Raw genomic sequence first — 19788 nt, 5'->3', positions numbered from 1 at the left:
ATAGGGATTGCATTGAATCTGTAGATTGCTTTGGGTAGTAGAGTCATTTTCACAATGTTGATTCTTCCAATCCAATAACATGGTATATCTCTCCATCTATTTGTATCATCTTTAATTTCTTTCATCAGTGTCTTATAGTTTTCTGCATACAGGTCTTTTGTCTCCTTACGTAAGTTTATTCCTAGATATTTTATTCTTTTTGTTGCAATGGTAAATGGGAGTGTTTTCTTAATTTCACTTTCAGATTTTTCATCATTAGTATATAGGAATGCAAGAGATTTCTGTGCATTAATTTTGTATCCTGCTACTTTACCAAATTCATTGATTAGCTTTAGTAGTTTTCTGGTAGCATCTTTAGGATTCTCTATGTATAGTGTCATGTCATCTGCAAACAGTGACAGCTTTACTTCTTCTTTTCCGATTTGGATTCCTTTTATTTCTTTTTCTTCTCTGATTGCTGTGGCTAAAACTTCCAAAACTATGTTGAATAATAGTGGTGAGAGTGGGCAACATTGTCTTGTTCCTGATCTTAGTGGAAATGGTTTCAGTTTTTCACCATTGAGGACAATGTTGGCTGTGGGTTTGTCATATATGGCCTTTATTATGTTGAGGAAAGTTCCCTCTATGCCTACTTTCTGCAGGGCTTTTATCATAAATGAGACCCCAGCATCTTTGAAGACTTGGGGTGGCCAAAGGGAGTGAAGCTTAGATGGTGAGGGCCACAAGCTTGGCTTAAGTGAGAGCTACGCAGGCAAATGTAGTAGGAGGAATTATTGTGGAGAGGGAATGTTCCAAGGTGGGGAACAGGGCTAGAGGTGAGAGTGAGCATGTGCGATTGGGAGTCACTGCTGGAGCACTGTCAGCAAGGGGAGTGGAGCACGGAGAGAAGCCAGATGAAGAACTAGCGGTCTTATTACAAAGGGCTTTGTACCCTTTGCTAAGGAGGCAGATGCTTCCATGGAGGGTACTAGGGAGCCATGGAAGGGTTCTCTCTCACATGGCTGCTTTGTGGAGTATGTATTGATGGGGTAGCAGGACCAGATAAGTGACCCATATGGAATTGATTAAAATACTCCAGACAAGAGATGATAGAAGTCTGAGATAAAGGGGTGGCAGGTGAAGAGAGAGAGAACAGGATGGAATGAGGAGATATTCAAGCGTAGAATCAACTGGCTTTGGTGAGTAGTTGGAGGCATGAAGGATGAAGAGTGGTTCCAGCCTCTACTGTAAGAGCTCAAAATTATCCCATTTAACACTCATAACAACTTCCTGATACAGACATGACAACTATTCTATTTTATAGGTGAGGAAATGATGTTTGTTATTTTAAATAACTCTTTCAAAGGTTCTACAGCTAGTAGGGAATGGAAACGGGATTTGAGCCTTGGTCATCTGCTTCCAAGTGAAATCTGTTCATCACGATGCTCTAATGCTGGAATCCCACCGAAGCATATGGCCTGGGAACACTGGAGGTTGGGGAGCTATTACTGAACCTGGGAAACAAAGCGGAACATGCTGATGTAAGGTGCCCATGAGATATGTTGTAAAGATGTTTCAGTAGAAAGGAAGTGAAGCCAAGCAGATGGAGAGGAAAAATAGTCCAGTAGAAATCCTTCTAAAATAATATTTGGAAAATTTGTATAAGACTTTTCAAAAAAGTAATGTGGTCATTTTTAAAATAAAGTTATGCTACTTGCTGAAATTCCTGGTTAGCTTTCTGTTTTTCTCTTTTGTAACTTTGTCTGGTTTGTATGTTTTGACTGATGGTCTGAAATAGTTGCTTCCTATATCATTCTCTTTATGTCACAAATAGGAATACATCCTGCTGTGAGCCCTCTTCACCAGCCTAAGCAAAAGGAGAACTCCAGCCTCCTTTATCCCATTTCTGCATACATTCTATGATTTCCAGACCTACTGTAATTTCTCCTTTTCCTACATGTGTCCACATCCTCATGTTTTCTTTCCCATCAAGCCGTGCTTTAAGAAGGCATCAGCTGTCATTTTCAATTTAGTGTAAATTACTTCTATTTAGTAATTAACTCATCACCTCTCCCAAGTCTGCTGATAACACTGTAATTACCTAGTATTCCTAACTATAACACTAGTACTATAATTACAATACTGAGAATCAAGGTCTCCTGGTCTTGAATTGAAATACCTCCAAATTACTATTAGGCATATTCCAAAAAGAGTTACTGGGGTCTTACTTCTCTTTGAATAAATAAAATTCTACATATATTTTCTTTATGTTCTCTTCCCAATGTTATCTCTATTTCTCCTGTGCCAGGGCAATACTTGTTGGCAGTGAATCATTTCCTTGAGATGATAATAACATTCTTAATAGCCACCTGAAACAAGTAGTCAACAGACTCAAGGACTAGGCAAAAATTGTCTAGGGTGGCTGATGTTATTTTAGACAAGTCAATGTAAATATCAGAAGCCACATCGAAAGACAAATAGGAACATTTGTTTCTTCTCTCCCGGTGGCAGAGTAGGCCACAGACAATTAAGTATTGCCAGTATGCACCATGCTACAGACATAAAACGACACATGAATCTCTAGCTGTACAGTATTCTGGCATGTGCTTTGTTCTTTCTGCCAAAGTGGTCAATTTGCAGAAGTCTGCTCTTATCCAATGCCCTTTTTTTTGGATAATTCGAAAGAATTCCAGCTGTCTCCTTGCCACAGAAATATGTTTGGTAAAAACATATATCAGACAGCCTGTGATCAATGAGAAGAGAATCCTCTGTAAGTGACTGCATGCATTCAAAATGGAAATCAGTCTGCCTAATGGCCAATGGCCTCTCCCCTCCCATGGGTTCTAGGGACAGTCATTTAATATATAGAGCCCCTTCCCACTTAAACAAATGGAATCCCATGAGAAGGCAGAGGCTGCAGCAGGGAGCAACAGACAGAAACAGTTTGATGGTAGCAGGATGATGCAGCAGTAACCGTCAGGAGGACCACAAGAGAACACGCGCACAACAGCAGCTTGAGAAAGGTTTTTAGGACTTTCCATCTTCTTGGCAGTTTGTTTATGAGAATAAATGACTCTACCTCTCCCAGTTCGAATTACAAATGTCAGATGATTCTGGACTTGGTGGAACCGATTTCCCTGTTTTATCCCAGAGAATTTGTACCTTCTAGAAGTGTCAAAACGGCTTGAGTTAACACTTAACGCTGTGAATGTTTTCTTCAGAAAACTCAGTGGAATGAATGCTGCCTTGTGCCTGACAATGTCAATCAAAAACATGTCAAATTAGATGAAAAGTTTTTCTGATCACATGACAATGTCTGGACAAATACTCAAATATAGGCATTTAATCCTTCGAACCATCCAAACGAATAGCAAGTGAATAATTTCCTCTAAAACTGGCTATTAAATGTATGATTGGAATAATTGAGAGGAACAAATAATTACAGGAAGAAACATTATATATTCCAGAATGAAAGATGATCCTTCAAAGTCTGTCCTATGAAAACTAATTAAATTATTATTTTGGTCCGTTTTAATTACAACTAATAATACGTTCTACAGGTAAGTTTTAAGAGGGTTAAACAAAGACTTAAGACTGCGGTTATTATGATTAGGAAGCAGAGATTCACTGCTGCCTTAAACATCTTCCTTTATCATAGCCAAAACCCCACACTCTTGCAAGAGTTTGCCATGTTTTCCTGTATGGTTTTCATAGAGCACCCCAGTTTAGCAATTTTGTGGTGATACGAGTTTGGGCATAGTAGTAAAATAAGAAAGCAGTACTACTTATCTGGGGCTATCTGAAACATGAAATATGATGAACAGCTTTTAATTTCTCCCTTTAGTTTTTTTTCCTTTTTGCCTCTTCTAGTACGAATTCATTAATCATATTTATACGTTAACTCACTATCTTTTGTTGACTCATGGGCTAAGTAATACATTTTTACTAATGCTCTGGTAAAATTAAAATGCAGACTTTAAAAAAAAAGAATTCTTATCCAAGGATTTTGATTCCAGTTGCTGATAAAGACACAGGATGTGTGTGTGTGTGTGTGTGTGTGTGTGTGTGTGTGTGTGTGTGTGTGTGTTTGTGTGCGTGTTTTCAATGTCACCCATGAAGCATGCTGATATTAGAGAAAACAGCGAAGACCCAAAAGTCAAAGTATGAGACCGGATTATTTTTCCCCATTAAAAGCCAGATCTGACACAAATTCCCTAAACATCACCATTGCTGTATAAAGTCTTTGTGGTGCCAATATTTGGCGAGCAGTAAGGGACACTTACTGGCAGCCCATACATTCTTCATTCTGCTTGTTGGAGAAGGTTATTGTTATTCACGTGATGGATAGAAACGAGAAATAAGTCCTCTGAGAGACCATAACCCTACAGGTCCATAATTCTTTTCTGACAGTACCACATTAATCACTTTAGTCACTTAATTTTTGAACCCGTTTGTCTCCCTGAAGGAACGAGAGGAATCCTATGTAAAAGGTATCCAACCTGAAAAGAGGACTCTGCAGCTCTTCACCTCAAGCAAGATAAATTAGAAACATAGAAAGGATACTCTGTTATCACGGCTGGGGGTGTGGAGAAGCACATCTAAATATTTCCCGAGGACACGATAAGCATCCTTCCATGATTATTTTAGAGCAGGGGTCAGCAAACTCCAGCCCACAGGCCTGTTTTTGTACAGCCTGCACGCCGAGAATGGTTTTTACATTTTTTAAAGGGTTGTAATAAAAACAAAGAAAAATATGTGACAAAGACCATATGTGGCATGTGAAGCCCCAAATATTTCCCATCTGGTCTTTTATAGAAGTGTGCTGCCTCCTGCTTTAGATCAACCGGATGAAATAGTGGGAGATGACTCAGCCAGCCTACACATCTGAAAACCACACATCTGAACGCCTGGTGGAGGGGCGATTATCCATGTGGCATAGGAATTGGCTTGATCCACCGTTCAGATAACCATCGACCAGCTCCAATCTACCAAAGACATCACTTTCTGCAAGGCAGCAAAGTCCCTGTTTCTGACATCTTCTCACTGATTCCAAGACCTCAGGCTGTTTTGAAAATGACTTCTGATTAAACATCAGCTTAAGTCAATAAGGGGATTTAATATTTGAGGGGGGTTCCAAAGAATCCAAGGGCAGAGACACAGCCATGATGTAGGAAGTCTTGGAACAGGAAATTAGGAAGCCCTTTGGGATTATGGCGGTTTTAAAAAATTTGCCCACAGATTTTTAGATACTCCTCCCATCAAGAGGTGGAGCTTAATTTGCCTCCCCTTAAGTGCATGTTGGATTTGTTAAGGACTTGCTAATAATTAATAGAATACAGCAGAAGGGATGGTATTTCACTTTTGAGATTAGGTTATAAAAGGACTGCCACTTCCCACCTTGCATATGCTCTCATTCTTTTGGGTCATTTGCTCTGCAGGAAGCCAGCTTCCTGTAGACAGGACATGAGCACATATCCTCATGTCACGAGTATACAGATCAGGTTATAGAGAGACCCACATGGGGAGGAACTGTGGTCTCTGACCACAAGTTCAGAAAGAAAGTACCCAGAGCCAGCCTCCCCAAGAGAGGGTGTGTGGGGGAAGGTGTGGTGAGTATATGGGGACATTGAGCTGAGTAGATGCCACAAATACTATGTTACAAAGGTTTATCTCACCTTCAATCAGCTGTGGGTATGAAGGACCCACCAGGGGTTGAGTCCATTTTAATGTATTGTTGCCCTTTTCCTTTTGCGATCTATTTGTATCTTCATAGACTGCAGCTCATCATGGTCCAGCCCAGTCCATCGAGTCCTTCCTCTTTTATGGAAACTGATATTTAGTTTCTAAGTCCAGAACAGTGGGTTTCCTTGCAAGAAATCCCAATATTGCCTACAGAGAATTGTAGCAATTTGAGCTGCTCACCCCTGCAGCCTTTCTCCCACCTCCCCTCCAAACTTACCTCCATTTTCTTCTACTTCACCTGTCCTTCTTCTACCCTTTCTTTATTTCCCCTGCCCGGTGCACGTTGGGACATCACTGCCAGCAGACAGTATTCCAACCTGTCTCTCTCCCACCCCTACACCTTTAGCTCGAAGAGCTGTGGGTGTGAAATGGCATTTCCCCATATCTGATCTAGCCCTCACATGTGTAGAACAGAGAGAACCAGACTTATGTAAGTAGACATTCAGAAATGATCTCTGTTGACACTTGGCTTCAAAACATGTAAAGGTTGGTTTGGCCATCAGTTGTTTTTCATGTATTGAACACTTAATATGACTTAGCGTGATATTGTGATATACTGAGAAATATTTATTTGATCTTCATCTCCAGTTCTTGGCACAGAGCTCCTTAAACCCCTGAGTAATTTCCTGAGTGATAGAGTTAATAGGAGCAACTATTGTGATCCATAATAAACCATACCTGAGCTTATGCCAATGAGGTGACTCTTGGCAGACTTAAGGATGGAGGCTGATTGCAAGAGGACTCTATGTGATTAGAGGGTTGGAACTTTCAGCCCCACTCCCAACCTCTGGGGAGGGGAGAGGGGCTAGAGATTGAGTCCATTCACCAATGGCCAATGATTTAATCAACTATGCCTACGTAATGCAACCTCCATAAAAACCCTAACAATGAGGTTTGGACAGCTTCCACATTGGTGAACACATCCACATGCTGCGAGGTGGCATACCCCAAATCCACAGAAGCTCCTGTGCTTGGGACCCATCTGGACCTCACCCTGAACCTCACTCTTCATTTGTATCTTTTACAATAGACTGGTAACAGTAAGTACCCTGTTTTCCTTGAGTTCTGTGAGTGGTTCTAGCAAAGCATCAAACCCAAGGAGGGGATTGTGAGGATCTCCTTACTTGATAGCTGGTCAGTCAGAAGTACAGGTTGCCCTGACCTGCAGTTGGCATCTAGGGTGGGGGTAGTCTTGTGGGACTGAGCCCTTAACTTGTGGGGTCTGATCCTAACTGTGGGTACTTGGTGTAAGAATCGAATTAAGTTGTTGAACAGCCAGTTGGTGACGTTGGAGAGCCGGAGAATTGGTTGGTGCAAGGAAAAAGCTTACACATTTTGGTGTCAGAAGTGTGAGTACAAAGAGATCACAGTAGTGGTACTTAGGCATTGTGCTAAATGCTTCACATGCATTATCTCACTTAATCCTCACCCAAACTACTGTGAGATGGAGTCCATCCTTTCCTCATTTTTTAGATAAGGCAATTGTGGTTTCCAGTTAAGAAATGTACCAAATTCCCACTAATCAAGTGAGATTTAGATCCAGTCTAACTACCCTCAGATTATGTCCATACTTTGATTCCCACCTCCTTTTAAGCATTTGGAACACACGCTAACAAATTCATTGCTGATTAGCCTGAAATGCCCTTCACCTCCCAAAGATCTTTGTTAATAAGGATAACAGAAATTGCTCTGGGGTAGATTTAGCTGTTGTCAAATAACCACAGGTCTGATATTCTGGGGGTTATTCTCTGCCCAGGAAAAGGAAGATTTCAAAACCTAAATTACACACAGGCATGCAATCCTAGAAAAGAAAGGGATTAATAGGTTTCCTGTAACTGTAACTACCACATTCTGCTTTGGGGAGCAATGTTTTATTACCATATTCTCCATTCTTTTAGTCCCTAAAGTACTCTTTCAACAATGATTTATCTTAATTTAACTTTTTTTTTTTTTTTCCAGGAAAGCAAGCAGTATGCTTCATTCAAGAGAAATGATTTGCAGTCATGGCAAATTCCCCTTGTTCCTTTGCTTATCCATTTGTTCATTCATGGTCACCTACAAATATTTACAGAGTGCCTGGTATTAAAAAAAAATGTTGTTTCTCTAAAATACTATAAGCCCTTTCACTTTTAGAGGTAAATATATGTGAGACTTTATGGCTGCACTTGTGCTCAGTATTTCTTTCTTTTTACAGTAGAAGTCTATTACCTTGAAGATGAAAAAGGGGCCAACAGCCAGTAATAATTGACAGTTTTTCAACATAAAGAGCAAAGGCTGTTCTATAAACTAAAAAGAAAGACACAAACAAACAAGTATATTCCAAGCTATGTATGTTACATTTTTCAGGAAATTGGCTTTTTATTTCTTTTCTTGGCTGAAACTTCACTGTTAGCTCATAAGGGCTTATGATTCTTTTTGCTGGCACCTGTTGAAGAAATAATGGCAGACTTACTGAACGGATAACAACAGATAAATGGCCAGGAGTGTTCTACGCAGAGGAAAGTAAAAGTTTGAAATCTCTTTAGGGAAAGAATACACATGGCAGGAAAAAAATAATTTGACCATACTTTTTCTGGGAAATGAGCAAGACTTCCTCCCTGCCCCGGATATGATTTTACTGGACTGAGTCAGTTTTCAATTCTACACTCAGGCTACTTAAAAAAGCATTTTGTTTTCTGGATTTCTTCGTGGGGAGAGAAAAATGGATATCTATCACCCAGAAGAAGTAATCGTAATAATACTACTAATAATAGTGATAACAGCTATCATTTTTGAGTGCCTACTTTAGGCTTGTCCTTTATATGTATGCACTTCTAATCCTTGCCCAAATCCCAGAAAGTAAGGATTATTATTCCTATTTCACAGTGAGAAAGATGAGGCTTAAAGGAACTTCCCAAAGTCTACAGGCTAGTTAAGTGGCAGAGCTGGGATTCAAACCCAGATCTGGCTGCCATTCTAGCCTGTGCCCTTTCTGCCATGACACACTGCATGATGTCTCTCCAACTGACTTTGGACCAGGAAAACTTTCCCAGCTCACTGTATGAAAATACTCATTGTCATATAATTAAATTTTATGCAGAATTATATTTAACTTAGGATTTAATTAATTTTCTAGGCACAGGTTCAAGGTGAAGTCATCACTATCTTTTGTTTCAGGACTTTGTTTTCATTCTTTGTCCCAGTAAACATCCTCTTGGCAATCCAGTAGCTTCCTCTGAAGGCATCTTTTGGTAGTTGAGAGATGTGATATTTTAATCACGTTTCACAGATTACTAATTTTTGTGGTCAGTGAGCTAGACTGCTTCAAAACTTGCCTCGTGACACTTAGTATTTGCATATGTAACCCTGTACGGTATCAATGAATAAGCTGAAAAGTAAAGCCTCAGGATTCAGCCTCCTAAGATCGACGTCTGGATTTCAAAATCCAGGTCTTAAACCCATTAATGTGGCTCTTCACATTATTTCTAAGACCTCTATTTTAAAATGCATCCTGAGGAAACCTTGACCTGCAGAAACAACACTGAAGGACACTAGTTATTAAAACAAGGAGCTGGTAAAGTGATTAGAAAGCTAAGCAGATGGTGTGGTCCAACTTTCCCTAACTGAATGAGCTGTAGATAAGGAAATCCGTAGCTTTTAAGCAGCAAGAGCAAAGCAATTCCCCATGGCGGCCAATATATAAACATCAGGCTTCCAAAGCCAAGGTTAATGTACCAGCCAAGGAATTTCCAGATGTAAACAGAAGCTCAAATTTTGCCTCTGCCTGGGGCTGCCATTTAAAATAAAGCCACTCATAAACAGTACTTTTGGCATTCCTTTGACCCACTGTCAAACAACTTGGAAATGTAGAATGACGTTTAAAAAGTGAACACGCGAATTTTAAAAGCCTGATTCCAGTGAGCCTTCCAACTCACTCTCTCTTAAGACTAACAGCACTGCTGACTTTCTCTAAGTCCTATTCTTGGGAGGTACAGATCTCTTTCCACAAGTGTGTTTCCTATGGAAACACAGCCACCACAGCCAGTCACCACATGTCTGTTCTTCTTTGCCTTTATTTCCCCTTCTGATGTTTTATCACTTCTCCCACTGCATGGATTTTCATTTTTTATATCTCTGCTCTGTTCACTTTCACGTGCCATGCTTTTTTCTCATCCTTGGCCCTTACCTCTGGTTGGGTACACCTTACCTATAGCTTCTCTCCACACCTCCAGGGTTCCAAGGTGGGATTTTCAGTAACGCCAATAATGCCCTAAAAATTCACTGTGATCTTTCATCATGAAGCAAGAATGGAAAGAAGGGTATTGATAACCAAGTATATTATTGGTCATAACATTATGTCCTCTTAGCTGTTATTGTCTATCTTAGAAAACAAAGACACAGCAATTCATCGATCCATAGTTCCTGATGATTGACCTGAATGCTCACCGTTCATTCTTCCTGCTGGTAGTTCCCTTGTTTTCTTCTGGGAAAGAAGAGTTTTGAGCATAACTGATCTCCTCTCTCCCCGGCTCCTGTGGTCCCTGCATTGCTGTGTAACCTAGGCCTAGTCAGAGCACTGAATGGCCCTGGATTGACCCAAGACTGGCCAATCAGAGGCAATGAAACTCGGTTCCAGATATTTTGTTGGAGTGGTTGAGAAAGAAGCACATTTTTTTTTTTCCACTGGGTTGGATGAGAGGCCAACTGGTGGTCATCTTCACCCCAGCAAAAGAAGAGCGTCTGAAATGGCACCAACACAGAGTGAGGTGCAGAGATGGGAGACCCCATCACAATGGAACTGATTCTCTGACCCAGAACTGCCTGGACTTTTCAGATACAGGTTTGCTTAAACCAGTTGGATCTGACTTTCTGTCCTTCAATCTGGAAGTCTTGGCCCAGACAAACTATGCGGTGGGTGGCTTGTGGTGCTCACGCTTGGTTGCACATAAAGCGTCACTCTGGGAATCTGAAAAATTACTGACTCACAAACACCCATGGACTAGTTAGTGTGGCCTCCTATGTAGTGCTCACCAGTTCAGGGTCTCAGCCAGGTTGGCTCTGCTGTAAGCATCACCAGAAAGTACCTACTGAATGTATCATTGCACGTGAAGGTTCTTTGCTCAGAGACAACCCTGGGATTGTCTTTTAGTCAATTTCCCACTTCTTTCATATCCCCACCCTTTGGATTTAGTGCTCTTATGCCCTCATCTAACATCAAAACTCTCTCTTGGAGAAGAGCAGGGCATTTTTTATACATATGTCTACTATATATATATATATAGTTCCTTTGACTTGGCTACAGTACAATCCCCAGTTTCCTATTACTCCTTTGATGGCACACATTCAAAATGCAAATTTTCATACACAAAGGAAGAATAACTCTTGAAATAACACTTGGTGCCATCGACGACGTGAAGCTCACACTTGATTTAGCAGAGCTGCACAGACAGCAGAGTGTGAATGTCTGCTCAGCAAAAGCAGTAGAATTTAGAGTCAGCGAATTGCAGAGGAGAGGAATTTTAAACCAGAAACAGAAACAGTGAGTAGATGATGGCACAACTGAACTTCAACCTTTCACAGAACCAGGGGCTTTCGGACAGACCATCAAGATCACATAGATTAAACCCTTTGCTCGACAGAGATCAGAGACTTGCTAAGGTCAATCAGCACAGACAGGAATCCAGAGTTTATTCCCCCCAGCTACACCCACTCTTGATCTCCCCACTCTTGAACTGTAAGCCCCATGATTACATAAGATGGACATTAAGACTTCCATACTCATATCATCCTGTCTCTGCTTGCTTTCCATTAGTAGTCTCTTCAGAATCTCCTTCCACAAGGTTTTAAAAATTCAGTTATATATGTATGTGTGCATGTATGTATGTATAATGGATACTGGAGCAGAATGTGTTTTCAAAAAATGACTGCACACACACACACACATATATATATATATATATATATATATATATCCATCCCATTCCACTTTTTTTTTTTTTTTAATAGCATGACATTGACACTCTCCATCAAGAGGTGGGGTCTATGTTCTCTCTCCATGAACCTGGGAGGGCTTGTTAACTGTCCCAACTGGTACAATGTGGTCAAAATGACACCGTGGGACTTCTGAGATGAGGCCACAGAAGGTGATGTGGATTGCAAATGGCTCTTGCCCTTGAGAGAGTCACCCTGGGGGCTCTGAGTCAATGTGTAGGAAGTCAGACAGCCTGAAGCCCCTCATGCTGGGGGATCACACCGAGAGATTACATCGAGCTAGAATGATGCCCAAAGAGACTCTGTTACTCCAGCCTTCAACTGTTAGAGTCTCCCCAGCTCAGGGCTCAGACAAGTGAGTGAGCAAACATCTGGATGATACCATCTCCCAATTTCCGATCTTCTCCAGCTGGTGCTGAGTGGATTAGGAATAAGCTCACCCTGCTGAGCCCCCTCAGTGGGTAGATTTGTGGGCAAAATAAATGTCATTATTTTAAGCCAATTAATTTTAGGGTAATTTGTTATGCAGGCATAGTACCTGGAGCAGACATTATTCCCTCTTGCCAGGTAAGAGCACTAAGTCGTGGCGAGAAAATATTCAGGAGCCTGCTTATCAGGGTGACTTGGGTGTTTGTAAAACTAAGAAAGAGAAACTTCAAGCATGTAAGGGCTTAAGATTTCATGGCTTAATATCCAAATGCAAAATCCCATGCAAGGCCAGTGAAAATGCAACAGGAAGGGAAAAATTAAGAGAGATGAAGTTAACCAAACCATACCACAAAGGTGCATTTTAAAGGGTAAACAATGTTGTTAAGTAAAGAATGAAAGAAAAGCAAGACTACAGGAAGGGAAGAGAAAAGAGTAAAGATTGGAAGTGGGTGAAGTGACATCGTCTTGGAGGCTTGGTTGCAGAAAGTGACAGGGATTTCAGCTGGAAGAGACCAACCATGGTCCCAGCAGGAAGCACGGGCACATTCAAAAGGGTGTGAAGAATTTAATGAAGGGATATTTTAAAAGATGTGGACAGAAGCAAGAGGAGCAATAAAGGACAATGAAAATCCACAGGACCAATGATGAACAGGAGCCATTACCAGCCATAGGCCTGAGAGGAGGAAGGGAGTGGTCAACAGAAACCAAGCAATGGCTAGAGGTGGAGAGGACCCCCCGCAAGTGCTGTGGCCTTGGCTGGAGGAACACAGGTACTTCTGTCTGGCAGCGAGGGTCCAGGAGCCTGAATGCCTAAGAACTTTCCCCCCACCCTCCAGTCTCCTGCAAACACCTTCCACTGGTCTAGCCCATGGTTTCTCAATATGGGGAGAACATTTGTTCTTGGCAGGACAAAAAAATTCCCCTCCAAAAAGCCACAGTTCATAAACAGATACATAACAGATATATAGCATATTTGTGGTATTAAAATTTCATGGTTGGTGGAGAGAATTAGGACAAAATGCCTAAAACAGCTCCCATAGGAATCAGAATAATGAAAAATAGTTGGAGAAGCACTGGCTAACCAACCCAAGGCTCCAGGGCAAGGAAGCCCAGTTAATGTAGGTCCTTGGTGACTGAACACACAGGGTTTATTAAAATTCTCCCTGACCGCTAGCTACCCTTTAGATCCCTGTGTCTATGTCAGGAACAGATGGCAGTGACAATGGTTAATCCAGGGAAATCACCTATCCAGCAGAACCACCAATGAGGGGAGTTAGCAAAACAACTGTCCACAATGACAGCGAGACCTTCCATCAGTGTAGAAATTACCTTTGTCTTGGATGTATTTTAATATTTACAAAAAATGAGTAGATAGTTCAAGGGCATACCTACATGTGTATATTAACCCTTTGCTAATCTGGTAATTTGCTATTATACAATGAACAAGCCAAATTTGACAAAAGAGCTGAATTAAGTCTGCTAGAAATCCTAAACACCAAATAGATTTTGGTGCTCCCCCATGCTCATATCAAAATAATATATATTTTTCACCCGACCCAAACTTTACATGTGCTCTAAAAGAAAACTTCTCTTTAAATTAGCTGATTATGATATTTTGGATAGTTAATCAAAGCTGAGCTTTTCTCATTTACTTTTGATGTCCCTGCTTTGGATATTCAAAGCATATGGTTAGTCTCTGTATTGGATAGTGCAGTAAGCTTTGACTAGAAATCGTGGTGATGTGTATCTTCTGACCACATAGCTCCACTCTATCAAATGCATTATGCCATGACTTGTTAAATTAAAAAAATGTCTTGGTGAAAAATTCTGTCAGGTCTATGTTTGGGGATGTAGCTTTAATATAGAGAGCATCACTTTGTGTTTCATACTGAGGTCATCCAAGGAGCACCGTGTCACTTTGCTGAGGATAAAACCCACATGGCTGCCTGACACTCTGGAAATCAAGTGTTCAAACTGCCTGTTTTCAATGTCCTTCCTAATACAGCCCCCGATCCACATCCACCCTTAACTCCAACCTCCCCGTAACTTGGGCCCTTTGCTTCTTTCCTATCTGCCAAACTCCTCTGTATCATGCCTTTCTCCAGCCATCCTCATATTCCTCTTCTCCTGCAGATTCCCTGTGCTGTGGAGAAGCCCTCCAGACCCTGGTAGAAATCTAGAGTCCCGGTCCCTCTCCTCCTTCAATGAGCCTGGCCCTCGGTGTTCTTTCTATAGTCTCCATGTGATTCCAAAAAGCCATTGAGAACCCAAGGAACTTTAGGTTCTAAAACCCAAAGTTTGAGAAGCACTGGCCTATGGTCTGGCATCAAGCTATCTTATTTCTAGATCTGAATTCTCAGAGGTTCTAGCCATGGGACATTCTGCAAAGTTTTTACTTCTCAATGCCTCAGTCTCCTCACCTGTAAAATGGGGATATTAGAGCACATGTTCAATCATATAGTAATAAAGATTAAATGAGATAATCAATGTGAAGTGCTTAGAACAATGTCCAGCACAGAATAAATGCACAGTAAGTGTTTGCTAAATGGCCCCTTAAATGTCTGTAAATGTTCATGTTGCTGCCTCAAGTGCCAAATCAACAGGCGGGACAGATACTCTTGGGGTTGAGAGAATAAGTGGGGCTGAGCCAAGTTCTCAGGAAGCAGGACACTTAACCATGTGATTCTCAACCTTGACTGCATACTGGGTTCACCCAAGGTGCTTAAACAAACATAGTTGCCTAGGTTCTACTGCCAGAGGTAGGATAACTTGGTCTGGGGTGGGACACTGGAATAGTCATTTAAAAAAATCTCCCCAGATGATTCTGATGTGTAACCACAGCTGCTTAGGCAACCTGGTCAACACTGGCTTAGGCAGTTGATCAATAATTAACCCAAAACAGTTGTCTTTTTGTAGTATCATGGTCACCAATCATCTTCTGCATTTTAGAATACTAGCTACTAGCTAATTAGCCACTATCTACAACCACGCTGCGTTGTACTCCAGACAGTTTAACCAAAGTTGGGCAATTTATTCTATTGGTCATAGTTGTAATGGAAGGTCCATGGGAAGATGATTCTGGCAATTGGAGGAAGTCATCGAGGAGGCTTGATCCTGCCAGCTAGGTCCTCACATTTAACCATCACAATCATCCGGTCATTCTACTTTAGATCATGTTTCTCAAATTGTGATTCACAAACCTAGCACCCAGATCTGGTTACTAAATACTATTCTCTACTAAACGGAACGATAGCTCTTTGAAGAAATGACTGCTGTCAGGCCTGGGGCAGGGAAAGTATAAAATGAGCTTGAGCATCTGGTGACACCAAAGCAAGGAAGAGCTCAAAGATGATGGGGACATGTCAAAAGGACACAGAAGCTACCCAGAAGGGGTCCTTGATAGTAATTGATTATAATCTGTTGAGTAGAATAGAAAACCATGATTTCATAATGATATAAGCAAATAAATGAATAATTTGTAAGATTGATGAAGAATTGGATATTGACCTAGTTTCAACCTACCCCCGACCCCCCATTCAAGATATGCATTAACCACAAATGGAGAAAAGAGTAGCTGTACAGTTGAGTTGAGGAGTCTTACAGACACCACTTTCATCAAATAATCAAAATGAACACTACTGGTAATGGGCTGAGTTGAAATCATGGGCCCCTACCACTAAATCAGCCATGAGAACATGATATCGCTTCTGTGATAGCTCTGCAAAGACGCATAACTTGAATCCAGTCATGAAAAATCATCAGATAAACCCAAATTGGAAACATTCTACAATGTAACTGGCCTGTAAGCATCAAAAGCGTCAAGGTTAGTCAAGTCACAGGAAGGCTGTGGAAGAGTAGGGACTTGACAACAGAATGAAACAAAGGACATTACTGAGGAAATTGGTGACACTTCAATGGGGTCTGAAAATTAAAGGTAGTAATGTATCCATATGCACTTTCTGATTTTGATCTTTTTATTGTGCTCATGTAGGATCACTGGCCATGTCTGTAGAAAACACACAGTGAAATTGGGGGGCGGTTGGGGCACTAGAACTGCAACTTACCCTCAAATGGTTCAAGAAAATGGTTCTTTTTACTATACTTGTAAATCTGCTCTAAGTTTGAGAGTGTTCAAAATAAAAACCAAGTACATAAGAAAATGGTGTTCCTAAGCTTCACTGCATCAAGTTAAAATGCAGCTTTCTGACTTGGTGGAGGGCTGGGAATGGGGCAAGAATCCACATTTTTAGCATTCACCATAAGTGGCAGCTTTAGACTGAGGGAACAAGCAGTTCCACTGAAAGTAGCAGTAACTGTTCATCAAGCACTCAGCAAAACCGCCCCCTTTCACCCCCCATTCTAGAACCAGCCTCCCCATCCTTACACCCCTTTCCTCCTAGACACTGTATCTACTTTCTTTCTGCCAGCAGCAAAGACTGTCAGAGATCAGTGGGGAATTCTCAGGCTAGAGAGTAGAAATGATTCGAGTGATCTGTAGCGTTGCTGTCTAAGGAGAATAGAGAACAGAAGTGATTCGAGTGATCTGTAGCGTTGTTGTCTAAGGAGAATAGAGTACCCTGGTTTTCTGTGTATCATTCTTCAAGCAGGATGACCCCTGGAAGTGAAGTCATTTCCTAAGACTACCCCTGATGGTTCCAGAGTGACAGGAGTTAGGAGAAAACAGGCAAGCTCGAGCAAGGCATTAGGAGAGTGTGGTGCATGTCCAGGTGATCCTAGTGTAGGTGGACAGTTTTAAGGCTCTCTCCAGTATAGTAGGAAAGCACAACTTTGTTACATCAGAAAATCGAAATTTTGAATATAATGGCAAAATCCTAATGTAAAAATCCGATACTGTTCAAATAGCAATATTTCTCCTTAAAGACAACACAAAACGTTTCTCTGCTGAAAAATTAGTATCTAATATTAAAAACTGTCAAATGTCCTATAAGCATGGCGCCAGAATCCAAAAAAAAAAAAAAAATCACTCTTATGCTTTAGCTCTATAAACCTGGGGACTGAGTTTTCAACAAAACAAAGATAAATGCATCTGAATGCCACATTCTTTACCCTCAGTTTTGGAAATCAAAATAGACAAAAAGTGAAACACATTTGGGTCTGAATTACTCACAGACACCTACAAGACTTCAAGATACTTAAAAAAAAAATTATTAAAAGACCCATTGTATATGCCCTGATAAACTGCCTTTTTTTTTTAGTGGCTAACTTAGGATCACCTTTCATGTGGGTCCCCTAGACAATTTTGGAGGACTTTTGAAAGAAAGTTTCCCCATCTGTGAAATGAGAGGGTTGCCTTAGTTGTTCTCAGAGACCCATTTGGCTATGAAAACCCATGATTCAGAGCTTTTCAATTAAGATGGAAATATTTACTGGGTATGAAGCAAAGAGCTCATAGAGAATCAATTTTCATAAATTTGACGGTTATGCAGAATTATAGAATTTGATATCTAGAGGGGACCTCAGGGATATTGGGAGAAGGATTTGATCATGTGTCTCAGAGATGAAAATGGGATCCAGGTGTACTGACTCCCAGTTAAGGCTCCTTCCACTAGCTTACAACAGCAGTTTCCCTTTCTTTCCTTTTTCCCTCCCTCCCTTCCTACTTTCCTTTTCTCCTTTCTGTCCAGTTTTCCCTCCTTCCTGCCTTTCTTCCTTCCCTCCTGGGCTTGGCAATCATAAATGGCAGCAATCCCATGATCATCCATTAACTGGGAAGATGCTAATTGAAAAGAAACAAAATACCGATAATAAACACCTCTTGGGAGGAGAACATTTTAGAATCCATAGTACCTAAATCATCTGAAATCATCTTTTCTGAGAGTTCTCTTCTTCATCAACACTCGTGTTTTCTCTCTTTCTGTTGTTATTTATGAGAATTTTCTTCATGCCTGCACATTTGCCTTTGGCTTAATTGGAAATTGAGCTTCAGGATGGGCTCACAAGGCTTTCCTAGGGTGGGGGGAGTAAGAACTACCTGGCCAGACATGATGGGGGGCAGGGATAGGAAGCATTCTTTTTCCCAGGAAGACTGAATTCAGTATAAGCAGGGTACGACTTCTATTCTGGATTCAGTAACTGTGGAGAAGGTAAAAAGACTCATCCCTGACCCCCCTCTTTTTCACAGATCCCACATCCCATGTCAGTGATCTCTGCTGGCTTTACCTTTCAAATAGGTCCAGAGTCACACCAAATCTCACTCCGTCCTTTCACTGTTACTTGCAACAAGCCACCAGGATCTCTGGCTCCAATCCACTGTCTCTCTGTTTCCGCCCTTAGTCCCTTACTGTCCACTATCAACACGACAATCCGAAGATTACCTTTAAAACCTAAGTAAGATCATGTCCCTTCGCTGCTTAAAAAGTTCTATTCTCACTTCACTCAGAGGAAAAGCCAGCGTTCTTACAGTGGGCCACAGTGTCCTAGGCAGTGATTCTCAAAGTGGAGTCCTCAGCCCCGGGCACCAGCATCACCTGGGGAATTACTAGAAATGCAAATTCTTGGGTACCCCAGGTCCCCTGAGTCAGAGACTGGGTTTAACATGTCCCGAGGAGACTCCGATGCACACTCAAGCGTGGGATCCACTCCGCTATGGGACCAGCCCCCAGTGACCTCTCCAGTTACTCACACCGACTTTCTTAGAATAAGTCAGACTTCTCTCCCCTTAGGGTTTTGGTACTTGCTATTTCCTCTGCTGGAACACTCTTTCCCCAGATATCTGCTAAGCTTACTCTTTTACATTCTTCAGGTTTCTTCTCAAATATCAACTTAATCATCAGTGAGGTCCAGCATATGTGAAACTGTAACCCATCTTTTTCCCCAAGTCGCCCCACCGCTACCAACTTAGACACACATGGAATCCCTTACTTCCTCTTCCCTGCCTGGCTTTTCTTCACGGGTCTCCCGTGAAGTTGTTGTCAAGGTGTCAGCCAGATCTGCACTCATCTGAAGGCTTGCCTGGGCCTGGAGGGTCTGATTCCAGCCAGGATGGCTCATTGCAATGACTTGTAGATTGATGCTTGCTGTTGGCAGGGAGCCTCAGTTCCTTGCCATGTACATCTCTCCACAGTGCTGTTGGAGTGTCCTCAGGACATGGCAGCTGCCTTACTCCAGAGCAAGTGATCCAAGAGACAGTCAGGAGGAAGTCACACTCTCTTATGACCTAGAATGTCATACACGATCATGGGATATTCTGACCTGGAACCATCAAGGTAAGCCATTTTCAAATTCCTGACCTGTAGATTATTTGCACATCATACAATTACTTACCCACCTTTCAAAGCCCAGAGACCCCAGGATACCTCTCTTTAACGGTAACAGCAGAGCCTGATTAAGTAAGTGGTGGGACAGTTAGGCAGTTCCAAGGACATCTTTTTCTTCTTCTTCTTTTTTTCTCTTTTAAACTTTTTATTTTGAATTAATAATAGACTCAATAAATTGTAATAATAGTGAAAAAAAAAACCCCAAACTCCTGACCTGTAGAAAGTCTGAGATGATAAATGCTCTTGTTGTTTTACGCTGTGAAGTTTTGCAATAAAATTGCAGGCAGCAATAAATAGTACTGCTTATGCTACCATGTGACTTGCTGTATATTCTAATTAATATTTTAAAATCCATCAACTGCCACCCCCCACTAGAATATAAGCCCCAAGA

At 41.3% G+C, this 19788-nt stretch overlaps 1 protein-coding gene across 4 annotated transcripts in view; it reads right to left on the bottom strand.

Moving 5' to 3' along the window:
* Positions 1-19788, bottom strand: part of MACROD2 (mono-ADP ribosylhydrolase 2) — a 1990905-nt gene that overhangs the window by 145101 nt on the left and 1826016 nt on the right. Inside the window, exon 12 of one of the 4 annotated variants that reach the window (XM_082359153.1) lies at positions 244-8146. The exons of the other annotated variants lie outside the window; for them this stretch is intronic. Coding sequence (XP_082215279.1) covers positions 8115-8146 — 32 coding nt within the window. The 3' untranslated portion in view covers positions 244-8114. Of the gene's footprint in view, positions 1-243; positions 8147-19788 lie in introns of those variants that run through there. 4 annotated transcript variants of the gene reach the window in all.

Source organism: Balaenoptera borealis, assembly GCF_965194805.1.
Source record: "Balaenoptera borealis genome assembly, chromosome: 16".
Taxonomy (NCBI): Eukaryota; Metazoa; Chordata; class Mammalia; order Artiodactyla; family Balaenopteridae; genus Balaenoptera; species Balaenoptera borealis.
Note: the sequence above shows the minus strand (reverse complement) of the source record. Positions and strands in the feature narration are given on the sequence as shown.